General features: G+C 39.8%; 1 protein-coding gene across 6 annotated transcripts in view; it reads left to right on the top strand.

Annotated features, from left to right (window-relative positions):
- The window catches only part of PCDH11X (protocadherin 11 X-linked), a 1,007,737-nt gene that overhangs the window by 168,779 nt on the left and 824,593 nt on the right, over positions 1–14,365 (top strand). For 2 of the 6 annotated variants that reach the window (XR_013636251.1, XM_073360868.2), the window contains one exon: positions 849–1,321. The exons of 3 other annotated variants lie outside the window; for them this stretch is intronic. Coding sequence is in view for 1 of the 3 variants with exons in the window: in XM_073360868.2 (XP_073216969.1) it covers positions 849–854 (6 nt within the window). In the remaining 2 variants the exon portion in view is untranslated. Of the gene's footprint in view, positions 1–132; positions 204–848; positions 1,322–14,365 lie in introns of those variants that run through there. One more of the 6 variants, XR_012160926.2, reaches the window with a different exon arrangement.

Raw genomic sequence — 14,365 nt, 5'->3', positions numbered from 1 at the left:
CTTTTCTGCTCATAACATCACTTTGATTTGTTTCATAATCATAGTTCATAATATGATTTTGATGATCAGTGAGATCTGATTTATGTTTTACCATAATTTCTCCCATTTATTTCATCCTTTATTCTCTCGCAGAATTTTTGACAGTCACTGATAGTGATGGGCAGCCTATGGCAATGTCCTGACCACTGGCTGGTGTTTTCTTGGTGAGCTTGTTTCCCGGTAGCATTTTATTGCCCATTGGGACAGTTGATCTGATCAGCCATTCGCTTCCCCGACTTTTGCTAATGCTGATACACCTGACTGGTGGTGCCAGGATTGGAGCAAAGTGACTTTTTGCAGCAGAGTTTTACATTCTTGTGAATTGTGGCCTGGAAGCATGTCAAGTGTCTGCTAAAACCCTGTCGAACACAATTACATGTTTTTGTTCATGTTGTGGTGTTCTTCTTCTAGATACATTTTAGTAGAAGTAGCTAGGGACTCCATTTTTGCTCTGATTATATAAATTAATGGGAGGACTGATAATGTACTACTACTTCGTATGCCTACCATTCCTCCTACTTCTATTCTCAAATTTGGTGTTTGTATGTATACACATACAAACGTGTGTGCACGTGTATGTATATGTATATACATTTTATTTATATATATTTATATATCTATATATCTATATCTATATATCTATAATTCATCAAAAATTGTTGTAGAAGTACACTTCAACACTTCGAGTACCCCACAGAACACAGAGGTATTGACCTAGTTGAAATTTGACAGGCAAACTTTTGTGGTATACGGGATGCAGGAAATGATGCAGGAAAGGGCTTTTCTCATGCTGTTTCTCTGTTTGCCAGCTCTGAACGTCATCGCATCTGATGTTATGTACTGAAGTCGTACGTGTACACAATGATGTTAAGCCAGCAAACATGGAAACATGGAAATAGCACGAGAAAGCCCTTTGTCCTGTCTCTGATTGCCGAAGAATTTTATCGTCTGATCTCCAGAGGGGTTTGGAAGTGGCGCTGAACTGTTCAAGCTGCCCTACTGAAAGGTATCCAGGGCAAGATTTTTTTAAAAAAGAAAGAAAGACAAAGAGACTTTAGTGTGTTGTGCTATAGTGATCTATAATGTTGTTTTGCAAAGAAAAAAAAGTAATATGATCCATCAGTCTGTGTGAATGATGGTTATGATAAGATAAATCTATTGTTTTTCTTATGTTGCTTGTAAACACATTCTTATTCCAGGATCTTTGTCCTTATTTATTTGTGTTGAAAAATTAGTTGTGTTTTTAATGTCTATAAATATTGAAAAAGGGAGCAATAAATTTTATGCATACATTAAAAAAGAAAGAGAATGTAAAGTTCTTTATACTCCCTGCATTCTTTTAAATCATATACATGTTATCACTTTACTTATATCACCATAAGCCATGTTGTGAATTAATTATTATTTATAGTTATTTCCACAAGATTTTTAATACTGATATTGCTGCTATGGATCATAACTACAAATGATCAAATCATTGCTGTTTATTTTTATAGGCTCAATAGGAATAGTGAGAAAATAACTACTTCCTGCTTACTTATTCACAAAACTACTATAGTAAGCATTCACCTTTTAAATTACTGGCGAGCGTTCACTTAACTTTTTAACTAAACATTATTTTACCTTATGCTTACTGAAATCTTGATAACTTCTGTATACCAGGTGCCATATGCTTAATCTTTTCAAATACTTTTTTTTAAAAAAAGGCTTGCTCTTAGAGTGATAAAGTAGAAAATACCATAAATTTGATTACACCTTAAAATTTTTGCATATTTAGCTAGCACAAGTTAAAAATTGCTGGCTTTTGTAGTTGTTGGTTAGGGCTATTTAACTATTTTTGATTAACATTTATTTTTCTAAAGTTAAATTGCTTTACTTTAGCACATCTGATTTAGGAAACAAAATTTGCTAATGCCTTCAGTTGCAACTTGGTTCCTGGTTCCTGTATATCTATTGCATCACATTTTAGGCAATAATGCTTAAAAGGGTGTGTGCATTATTTAACAATATTAGTGTTTCATATAAAATACAAAATTTCTTAGGAAGCAGAAGGAGTATAAAGAACCCTGTTTTCTGCACTTATATGAAGACTCATATGACATTAGTTTACTAGAATAAAATGGGGTATAGTCTTTGATTTTTAACTCAGCTGTATACAGTATGTGTAATTTTCTTTAAATGGAAAAATTTCTTAATGATTCATCAGTTAGACTACCAAATGGAATTCTCATATGCTACTGTATGTTTGATGTAAAAGTATTTAAAACAGGCTTGTATGTAAATATTTCCATTGCCTCAGTTCTTAGATTGCAGAGTGTCTACAATGACGTTCCCTTCATATTTGCTATCTGGCTCTTTTTTTAAAAAATGGTTATTTGGCTATCTGGTCTGTAAAATATAATAAATTTTATTAATAATGAATTATGTATTGTAATTTAGCATATTATATTGCATAAGCATAGATATGACTGTTATAGAAGAATATTTCATTTGTTATAATGAAATCTTTTTCCTGGGAAGAAGATTTATTTACAAGACAGTTTCATCATTCGTATTCATATTCCCTTTAGAGTACTAATTCTGCAAGTTAAATGAGCACCAAGTTTCAACAGTAATGGTATTTATTGAGTTTTCCTTCAGCACCACAATTTAGCCAGTTCTTTTGGCTTGTTGCCTGCATTTTACAATGTAGAAATGGAGGGAAGTCTTTATGTTTAATATACTATTATGGATGATATTGAGTCTCAGTGAGAGAGTTTGGTCTAACAAATGTGATCAGCACCTTTTTCTATAATTACTTTTTGCCTAAATAGCACACACTGTCGGTCATTAATAGAAGGAAACATCCAAACTGTTCTGTGGTGTGAAGAACTGGCTTCCGTACCCACTAGTGCAGGAACTCAGCCAGGTTTCAGAATATTTTTTTGGATGACTTCTGTGGGTACTGAGGCTGTAGACCAGAAGAGGGCAAACTACGGCCCGCAGGCCGCATCCAGCCTGCGGGACCGTCCTGCGCGGCTCTTGAGCTCCCGGCTGGGGAGGCTAGCCCCCGGCCCCTCCCCTGCTGTCTCCCCTCCCGTGCAGCTACGCGCCATGCGGGCAGCAAGGCTGCTAGTCCTGCCGCTCTGAGTGGCATGGTAAGGGGGTGGGGAGTGGGGGAGTTGGATTAGGGGCAGGGGATCCCAGGGGGCAGTCAGAAAGCAGGGGGCGGTTGGATGGGGTGGAGGTTCTGGGGGTGGTGGTCAGGGGACGAGGAACGGGACGAGGAATGGGGGGGTGGGTTGGAGAGGCGTGGGAGTCCCAGGGGGCCTGTCAGGGGGTGGGGGTGTGGATAGGGGTCGGGGCAGTCAGGGGGTTAGATAGGGGGGTGGAGTCCTGGGGGGCAATTGGGGTGGGGTTCCCTGGAGGGGGTGGGGCGGTCAAGGCACAAGGAGCAGGGGGGGTTGGATGGGTTGCTGGTTCTGAGGGGGACAGTCGAGGGCAGGAAGTGGGAGGGGGAGGATAGGGAGTGTTTGGGAAGACACAACCTTCCCTTCCCGGCCCTCCATACAGTTTCACAACCCCGATGTAGCCCTCGGGCCAAAAAGTTTGCCCACCTCTGTTGTAGGTGATCCATAGGTAAAACTCAAAGGTGAAATGTTCAGGTTTGATTAGGATAAGCATCCAAAAGTTAACTTCTTAGAGTCTTGGAGATAATGAGTTGGAAACAGTGTGAGAACAAGCTTTCTCATTACATTCCTGGCACTTCCACTTTTGCTCCCGGTTGGAAAATTTTCAAGAGCTACTTTTTTCCTGGTATTTTGGTGGTTGTGGTTCCAGTTATAAAGTGTAAATGGGAGGGAAAACATGATTTTATAACTTTTAAAAGGCTAGATTTAGAGATTTGGAGAAGGTTCAGCAGGCTGTTGTTTTTTTCCAAGCCAGTAACTCCTCTGTAGGTAGAAAAGTTAGGTTAGGAGGTAAAGCCCAGATCCTCTTAACTCCCATTGAAATCACTTAGGTTTTGTGACTAAATCTCTCTTTATGCCCTACTTCATTCCTCAGGTGATTTAGGAGGGCCAAATCCATCAATCAGTTTTTCCACAAAAAACAGATGATGTAGCTAATGCACTAGGAAAACAAAACTTTTTAAAAATTGTTTTCAAGTCCCATACCTGATCACTTTTTTTTAATGGGACAGTCCCTTCTGTTCTTCCTAGTTGTGCATTTTAATTTTTGTTTTCTTACATCTACATATTAGGTTTTTTTTAAAAAAAAGACTCCTTGGCAGACTGGCAGAGGACTTGTTCTGAGAGCTCTTTCCCCGTAAGTGGACTCATGGTATGTTCTCACTAAGGTCTCATCTTCATTGATGGCCACTTTCTAAATATGTACAGGTCAGTTTAGTTCTACACTGATCTTAGAGAGGGGAAAGGTAATTGGAGTGCAAATCCAGAGAAAAAAATTCTGTGGATAAGTACTTTTTGAAACTTTTAATGAGGATTTGTGTCCTGAATCAGAGCTGGGCTTATGTGATTGCTGAGCCAAAACCAGTGTGATTCCTGTGTTACATTCACCAATAGAAGTGCTGCTTCCTGCTGAATAGAGCCCCTAGTCAATGAAGACAAACGTTTTGAACAAGTTCAAATACAGTAAATAATACAAATGCTGCTTTTTTAATGGAAGACTAAGCATATTTTCTTTTGCAATAGCCATCACATATTTATCTTAGTTTGAAGCTTGGCTATACTGAAACTTCAGAATTTAGATTTTATCATTAATTACCATAATCTCAAGAAAACCTGGTGAAGATGTATCTCTGTGTTCAGTGCATATGCCACTCCTGTTGCCATTGCTGGGAGTTGTGTTTCTGTTTCGAAGGGATACCAGAATATCCTTTGTGCTAGTTCAGTACTGCAGCTGGTTCAGCAAACCAATAACGCAGGAGGCGAGTTTTACTGATGTTTAGCCCTACAACACAAATAGCCAAAGATGGCCCTCAGATATTGTTCTTCTGCTTCCTCTGACGTGTTGTCGATGCCTGGGTTGTATGTGAATACATGTCTACCAAAGTTTAGTGCCATTCATAATCTCAGACTTCTTGTTGTTTACCCTGATTTCAAGCGAAGAACAATAAGGAAAAGGAGGGAGAGGTAATATCTTTTATTGGAGCAACTTCTGTTGGGGAAAGAGAAAAGCTTTGGAGATTATACAGCTCTTCGTCTTTTTCAGGTTGTCATCGTCTTCTGAAGAGCTCTGTGTAAGCACAAAAGCTTGACTTTTTCACCAACAGAAGTTGGTCCAATAAAAGACATTATCTCACCCACCTTGTCTTTCTAATATCCTGGGACCAATACAGCTACAACATCAGTGCAAATAAGGGAAAGCTAATATTAGAGATCACACATGGCATGTAAAATGCATGTGTGAAAGCTACGTGTAAGTACTCTGTCGTAACAAAGAAGTTATTAGTCTTGGGGGGAATTTGTCATAGTCCTTCTGAATTTCATTAAGCAGAGGACTGCTAATGTATAATAGGGTACTGTCAAAAACTAAGATGGTATGTGATATAAAATAATTTTTTAACATATACTGTAATGCAGGCTCATTTTCTTATGCATTTCAATGTTTTCTGTTATCATGCTGCATATATTTATGGTACATCCTGGTCTTAAGTATTATTTGTAAAATATTTTTTTAACAAAGATTTTTTTAAATATATTTTTTTGCTTTCAAACTGGATTACAGGCACTGTTCCTTTTTGTGTCTTGTTTATCTACTTCTAAAATAAATTCTGTTTGAAGACTACTTGAATACCCTTTGGAGAAGCACTATTTTTAAATTCTGCTATCGGTCTATTAGCTCTCTGCTATAAAATACGTGAAGACACACACACAAATTGTTTTGACAGAGATTAGGAAGAGAAATTATTAAATCCACTTTACCACAAGTGAAATATTGTAATGTTTTATTGATCTCTAAGAAAGAACACCTCTCCCAAGACCATATACTCTAGAGCAGTGGGGCCCAATCAGTACACAGCTGTGGCCCATGTGACATCCTCAGGGCCATACAGGTGTTACTGGATGTGGCTCACATAACACTGCTCTTGAGTAGCTTAGCTCTGTTTTCTATCTTTCCTACCAAAGGATTAATTACTTTCCCAGGGAATGTTCAAGAATAGTTAATCATCTTCTAGTGGGGTGGAAAAGTTGCCATTAGATGTGGTATGTGTGTATGCACATGCAACACAATATGTAGTATATATAATATATTATCTAGTATGTAAGTTCACATGTGTCTATATCTATCTATCTGTTTCACATCAGAACAAAAATGAGCACCTGCAAAATGGGAGAAAGAGACAAACTCTCTGTAGCACAGTGATTAGGATACTGGCACAGATCAGTCTTTACCCTCCCTGAGATAGCTCTTCAGGACACAGGTTTGCATCCCAGAGCACTCCACATGTGGCAAAGGAGGAACTTGGACCTGTGTCTCCCACATCCCAGGCCAGTGCCTTAACCTCTCTGAGAAAGCTTCCTGATGAAAAGTTTTGTTGAAGCTGATACGGTTCCAGTTTTGCTAAAACAATTTCAACCAGCTCTACTTACTGCATAAATATGCACATGTATGTATACAATTTAAATTTAGATAGTGAAATCACGTACATGTGGATTTTTCATATTTAGTAAGCTTGCTGTCACCTTTAGGGCTTTTTTGTAAAGTGAAGAATTTTGCAATGGTAGATACAATATTTCTACTACCTTTGAACCAGGGTTTTGAACCATTTCAGCTTTATGATAGGTGTGGATAAATGCTGAAGCCTATTTAGCAAGTAACACTTTATTTTGTGAATGAGAGTTGCATGACGCTGTCAAAGAAATGAGGTTTGACTTTCCGCATGAAGCTGCTATCACACTGAAACAGGCAGTTGAATTTTAGCCTGTATCCCATTCAGATATTTCATCCTTCTTAGGTCAAGGGAGGGCACCCTTTACTGGGCTTGATAACTTTGCTTTACCTTTGTTCTATGTTTGTTTCTGGAATATGATGTTATATTTTGTTCTTGATCTGATTGCTCCGGTCCAGCCCCAGATATGCATCAGGGACCTCACCTCAAGGGGACTACCTGTTGTTTTGATTGTCCAGTCAGCACAAAAACTTCACTCTGATCTGAAGCAGCCAGTTGCAGATAAGCTGCAGGCAGGTAGTCACATTGACATAATTATGGGATTGAATGACTCCCACTATGGGTTTACTTTCCTGAAAGAAAATAATCTTCCATTCCACTTATTAGGATCCATGTACTGATAGTCTCTCTCTCTCTCCCCTCATCCCCATTACATCACCAAACCACTTCTGTGTTTTAAAAAAAATCACTTATGACAAGTTCAGGTCTCAGTCAGGCACTGAGACACCTCTGACTCAGGTAAGCCAAATAACCACTGACAGAAATATTTCAGGCAAGTGATGGGCATTCAGTGCCTCATTTCCTTTGACACCCCATCCCCCGACTGCCCATGTTTCATGACATGAAAAAGCAGAAATCATATTTGTTTGATTTAAGAGAAGCTATCGTGATACCTTTTACTCAAATGTGAAAGTATATGCCTACATGCAAGTATACAGCTTCTGTGAGAAAAATGCATTGTCTCCTATTTCCACAAACCATCTGGGTGGGAATTGATTTAAGCAGTATAAAACAATCCCCCAACCCCAAAATAACAAAAACACTGGTTATTTGCCAGGGTGAATGTTACCAACTACTAATAATTGAAGCACATAATCAATGTCACAAACTATTTAAATACCAACAAAGCAAATGTTAAATATCTGGGGTAAAGGTCTTTCAGTTTGTCAGGCAATCTCTTAACTAGTAGAAATAGAACCAGGACACTGCATAGTGAAATGCTTTCTGGAGATGTACATAATTATCACTGAGTGCTGCCTTGTAATCACTCTGTGTTTGGGGAGTTTGCCAACATTCAAGATTTAACTGGAATACTTCTCTTTATGTTAACGGGACAGGATGGGGCTCAGGGCTGGGGCAGGGAGTTAGGGTGCAGGAGGAGGTGCGGGTGTGGACTCTGGGAGGGAGTTTTGGATTGAAGCAGCAGGAAGAGCTTACACAGAGAGCACTGCTGTAATTGTATCTCCCTGTCATAAAGGCATGGATAAGTATGTACATTAGCCACTGTCAAGGTTCCTCCCCCACTCTGAACTCTAGGGTACAGATGTGGGGACCTGCATGAAAAACCTCCTAAGCTTATCTTTACCAGCTTAGGTCAAAACTTTCCCAAGGTACAAAATATTCCACCCGTTGTCCTTGGACTGGCTGCTACCACCACCAAACTAATACTGGTTACTGGGGAAGAGCTGTTTGGACGCGTCCTTCCCCCCAAAATACTTCCCAAAACCTTGCACCCCACTTCCTGGACAAGGTTTGGTAAAAAGCCTCACCAATTTGCCTAGGTGACTACAGACCCAGACCCTTGGATCTTAAGAACAATGAACAATCTTCCCAACACTTGCACCCCCCCTTTCCTGGGAAATGTTGGATAAAAAGCCTCACCAATTTGCATAGGTGACCACAGACCCAAACCCTTGGATCTGAGAACAATGAAAAAGCATTCAGTTTTTTACAAGAAGACTTTTAATAAAAAATAGAAGTAAATAGAAATAAAGAAATCCCCCCTGTAAAATCAGGATGGTAGATATCTTACAGGGTAATTAGATTCAAAAACACAGAGAACCCCTCTAGGCAAAACCTTAAGTTACAAAAAAGATACACAGACAGAAATCGTTATTCTATTCAGCACAATTCTTTTCTCAGCCATTTAAAGAAATCATAATCTAACACATACCTAGCTAGATTACTTACTAAAAGTTCTAAGACTCCATTCCTGGTCTATCCCCGGTAAAGACCAGCATATAGACAGACACAGACCCTTTGTTTCTCTCCCTCCTCCCAGCTTTTGAAAGTATCTTGTCTCCTCATTGGTCATTTTGGTCAGGTGCCAGCGAGGTTACCTTTAGCTTCTTAACCCTTTACAGGTGAGAGGAGCTTTCCCCTGGCCAGGAGGGATTTCAAAGGGGTTTACCCTTCCCTTTATATTTATGACAGCCACACAAAACTGCCTTTCCGAGACTATATTCTTCACAGGTTGCAAGTTATATTTGAGGCAGAAGCAGAGGAGGAGAACTCAAGGCCTAAAGCTTTTCATGTTAAGTTGCCTAAGGAGTTGTCCCATCAAAGTGCAAGCCTAAAAATTCACCTGTCTACCCAAGTGCCGTGTATAAATTAACAGCAGCGCAGCCTTAGTTGGATGAAGGCAATGCCTGCTGCTGGCCACTCAAGACTGAATTCAGTCAACCTACTAAACATCAAGAAAGCTGTCATGCTACTTCCTGACATAAAGTCAAGTACATGCTGGTGTGTCAGAAAAATACCATAACTCTTGATGGGTGTCAGGATGTACAATCTTAAAATGTGTAAAGTCAGAGCTGAAGGGGTAAATGTTCAGTGTGGAGATTGCCTTTCAGTGTGAAGAATCCCTAAGTGTTTTAGAAATTAATATATATAAACACATCACTTTCCACAAAAATGCAGCCATCTCTGGGGTGATAAAGCACTGTAGCAATTTAGGTTTCAGAGTAACAGCCGTGTTAGTCTGTATTCGCAAAAAGAAAAGGAGTACTTGTGGCACCTTAGAGACTAACCAATTTATTTGAGCATGAGCTTTCGTGAGCTACAGCTCACTTCATCGGATGCATACCGTGGAAACTGCAGCAGACTTTATATATACACAGAGAATATGAAACAATACCCCCTCCCACCCCACTGTCCTGCTGGTAATAGCTTATCTAAAGTGATCATCAGGTGGGCCATTTCCAGCACAAATCCAGGTTTTCTCACCCTCCACCCCCCGACACAAATTCAATTCATAGCTATGTGGGCTGTGATTTTTCAAAGGAATCTAAAGGAGTTATGTGCCTAACTCCTATTGAGTTTCAGTGGGATTTGGACACTTAAGTGTCACGGGCTTCTTTAAAAGACCAGCCATAAGAGCTTGATGCAAAAAGTGGAAAAAAATGTTTAAATGTACTGAAAGAGCTTGGCAAATTTTAGGTTGTTCCCCAGACAGACCATAGGAATATGACTTCAATGTACTCGGGTTAACGATTGCAGTCCTTGCTATGTCTCTAGGGAAAATCTGGCATTAAAGTGAACCATAAATCTACCTCAGAAAGGAGAAGATGAACACCCTCCTTCTGAAAGTGGATCACAACATTGTCAATCTCACTGGAATTGAAAGGGGCCGAGCAAAGATTGTACCCCAAAAGACCTATGCTCAACCTTATTTGAGTAGAGTGCTCAGCCAGCCAGCCTTTATGAGAGAAAACAAATCCATGAAACAGCCCCAATGGGGTCTTCATGTGCTCAGGAATCAGGCCACTATAGTAGAGAGTAAGCCCTCTCAGTAAACCCCACAAAACTTTTACTTTGTAGTTTCTAATGAAAAAAAAAATTGCAGCAGACTAGAGGAGAAAATAACACGCTGGCCAGGGCTGGCACAGATGCACCGAAAGCAAGGAAGGATTACTTGTTCCCTGACCGCCCACCCCAGCAAGTAGGCTGAGATCTCACCACAGGAGAGAATCTTGTCTCTACCTTCAAGTCTCTGTACAATGTCAACCTGTCTACATCTCTGCCCTTTTCTCTTCTATAGTCCTGCTCTTGTTCTATGCTCTGCTGTGTATCCCATCTCACCAAAGCCTTCATCCCCTTCTCTAAATTGCATGCCTCTTGTCATGCTGCTCCCTAAATATTCTATTAAGCATTTCGAACACGTGTAATGCAACATTATCATCCTATCTCTTGTCCATTATTTCTGAGCTGCACTAATACTGCATCCAAGAATAGTTACAATAAATAAATCCAGCATGAATTGATACTGCACCAGTATATTTGGTAAAGTTATGTGATTGGCTTTAAACAAAGTATTTTCCCCTGTGTATCTTGTTCTGTTCTGTGAAGCTTTCTCATCCAGGGAGATAAACAGTTAAACATTCTAGACTTTAAATAGTTTTTTGTCTCTTTAGAAGGAGATTTATCTAACCCTGAATCTCCAACTAGCATAAGAGCATCCAAAAGGGACATGGCATCTCATCTTTTAAAAAGGATAACAGAAAAAAAATCTTACTGCTTTCCTGGAGAGGATTATTTAGCCCAAATTCCCATTTACAGAGCTTATATTTTCTGACATTTTATGACCAAGGAGGGATTTGTCCACCCCTCCTCCTGTACTTCTCTACTAATGCTACAGTACGTTGTTCCGAAAAAAATACCATGCCCAAAAGTGCCCTAAAATCAGAGTGCACATACATCATTACAAATGTTTAAATACAAAACTATTTACTAATAGTCAGGGCCAGCTCTAGGTTTTTTGCCGCCCCAAGCAAAAAAAATTTTGGCCGCTCCCGCCCCCCCTTTTTTTTTGGCTTTTACACGTTTGCACTTTGCAATGTTTTTTGTTTTGTTTTGACTGTTTAAAATAAAAAAAAATGAAAACAGAGAATTTGTAGTTAATGAAATAAAACAATTTCCTACTAGGGTACTCATTTAATTTTAACAAAATCACATGCAGCAAAGGCGGGTGGGGGGGAGAAGCGCATCGACCCGCCGCCTCACCCCATGCAGGGGCTCATTGGTTGACTGATAAGGGCCGGGGGGGAAAAAAGGGTGGCCGGAATGCCGCCCCTGGAAATGTGCCGCCCCAAGCATGTGCTTGCTTTGCTGGTGCCTGGAGCCGGTTCTTTCAAAATCACTCGGTACCTAATGCCCATTTATTTCAATAGGACTTAGGCACCCAAATACCTTTTAAAATCTGGCCCTATGTGTTTTATCCTACAGTCTTTTACTCACATGTGCAATATTTATCCATGTGAATAATTTAATTTACTCCAATAGGCCTAAACACATGAGATAAGACTATTCAAGTGAGTAAGGGTTTTCAGGATCAATCCCCAAGGCATGTTGTTTTGTAGTGCTAGTTGAACATTCAAATTAGTCTTTATTGTATAAGCATTTTGGGATTTTTTCTAATAATTTTATTTATAGGTGTCTTCATTTTGATTCTCTTTAATTCTGCCAGCCTAAGTGTTGATTAAGGAGACATCGTCACGATTGCCCTATTCACAGCTTAAGAAATGAATCAAACCTTTTCAAAAGCTCAACATGAAGGTTGGATATTGAAAGCAGATAGAAATGGATCATGCAGTCAATAACAATACTTAGGAGGGCTTAGTTGGGGGGAAAACATTCTTTTGAAATGTTCTGTATACAAGATATAAAGCAGCACAATTATCCGCTTGCTTTCAGCAACCAAGAATGATTTATTAGTTACAGTAGTTTGGCTTTGAAACACTAAACGTGGATAAGAGAGCACGTGCTCAGCGTTTAAGGGTTCCAACATCTGACCTGACAATCTTCTTACAAAAAGTCATTTTGGAATTAGCAAATGACAACATGAGTTCTGAAATGGATATGAAATCAAACAGATTAAACAAAGGATTTCATTATTTCAGTGCCCTCTTTTAACACGTTAGCTACTTGAACTGTTTGTTTTTATGAGCCCAGATGGTACCAAGATGTATGTAAAATAAATAAATAAACACAGTAGAACAAATCAGATGCTTGGCTGCTGTTCAGTAATAGCTAAGGCTAAGCTTTAGTAAATTCCCATAAAGATGTGATAACTATAGAATCTCACACAATATACTGCAGTAGGCTTACTGGCAAGGCACACCATTCTGCTTGAGATAGGAGGGTACATTTAAAACTTTGTCATGAAAATGGATGCCATTGAAAGTTCTTTGTTAGGCAGCGTAATCAAGTGTGTCAAATCCATAAATGTGTCTCACACAACAGAAGCCACATTTACAATCCATTTAGCAAATAATGAGGGAAGTTGTAAGGATGTGGTAGGGCTTCATCAAGGACATTTTTCAGTCAAAATTTCTCACTGGAAATATTTTGGTTTTCTTACCATCTCTAATTATAAAGTGGCCTAAAATCAGGCTTTGTTAAGAAAAACAAACCAGTAACCCCAGGTTTGTCTAGGTGGAGCAGTGCACAGCTACTGTAATGCAGCTCAGGATCTGGTCCCAGACCAGTGGTGGGCAACCTGCGGGCCGCACGTGGGCCGTCAAGGTAATCCACTGGCGGACCACTAGACAGTTTGTTTACATTGACAGTCCGCAGGCACGGCCACCCGCAGCTCCCAGTGGCCACAGTTCGCCGTTCCCGGCCAATGGGAGCTGTGGGAAGTGGCAGCCAGCACGTACATGCAGCCCATGCCGCTTCCCACAGCTCCCATTGTCTGGCAACGGCAAACTGTGGCCACTGGGAGCTGTGAGTGGCCATGCCTGCAGACGGAAAATGTAAACAAAATGTCTAGTGGCCCACCACTGCATTATCCTGATGGGACGCATGTGGCCCGCGGGTCACAGGTTGCCCACCACACTGCCCTAGGTGAATAAATTACACTGCTTTCAGTCTTTTATCAATGAGTTATTTACAGTGCTGTTTCTGGTGTGTTGTTTTAGTTGTATGTTGCCATCCATGCTATCCATATATGTTAGGAAGGACTTGGCAACAACTGGAGGATAGAGCAGAAATATGTAGAGATACCTGAATATCGTCAGATGCCAGGAAAATAATACCAGACCCAATATTTAGTCTCTCCAGCAGAACAACTTTAGCTACCCAATGTTGGGAGAATCCTTAAAAACAGAAATGAAAAAAAAACTTGAGAGCACTCTCCAACATATGATAGAGAATGTGCTCTCATTCTGCTTGGGATATTACATATGATACTTCATAATAAATGAAATGACCACTCTATTTGCAAAGTTTACACAGATAAATGCCATCACTAGTTTCCCTAGTGTTATAGACTAAGGATGTCTAGACACTGGAATCCTAGGAGGAGGTAATGAGAAGCATGGGACATCACTTCCAGAAAACATCCAAATCATGGTACTGCATAAGTCTTGCAAAAACTGGAATCTATGCATTACTGACAGGCAGTGTGGAGTAATCTGTTCCTGTTTCAGTGGAGTGACCTAGCTGGATCAAAGCAAAATATATCTCCTTTCTTAAAAAAAATAATATTTTTTACTTCCTTCATCTGAAGCTTTACAAGTGGCACTGCAGAGAGATATTTGTATAATGACACTATCCAGATGGAGGAGGATGCAATTTCCTGTTCATAAATGCGTCTCTCAATGAAAATTTCTGTTTGATGGCTCAAAATGATCTTGCAGGATTCAGATAGCCCTA

This window comes from Lepidochelys kempii, chromosome 9, assembly GCF_965140285.1.
Source record: "Lepidochelys kempii isolate rLepKem1 chromosome 9, rLepKem1.hap1, whole genome shotgun sequence".
NCBI classification, from domain to species: domain Eukaryota; kingdom Metazoa; phylum Chordata; order Testudines; family Cheloniidae; genus Lepidochelys; species Lepidochelys kempii.
The sequence above is the reverse complement of the archived record's forward strand: the minus strand, read 5'-3'. Positions and strand labels throughout refer to the sequence as shown.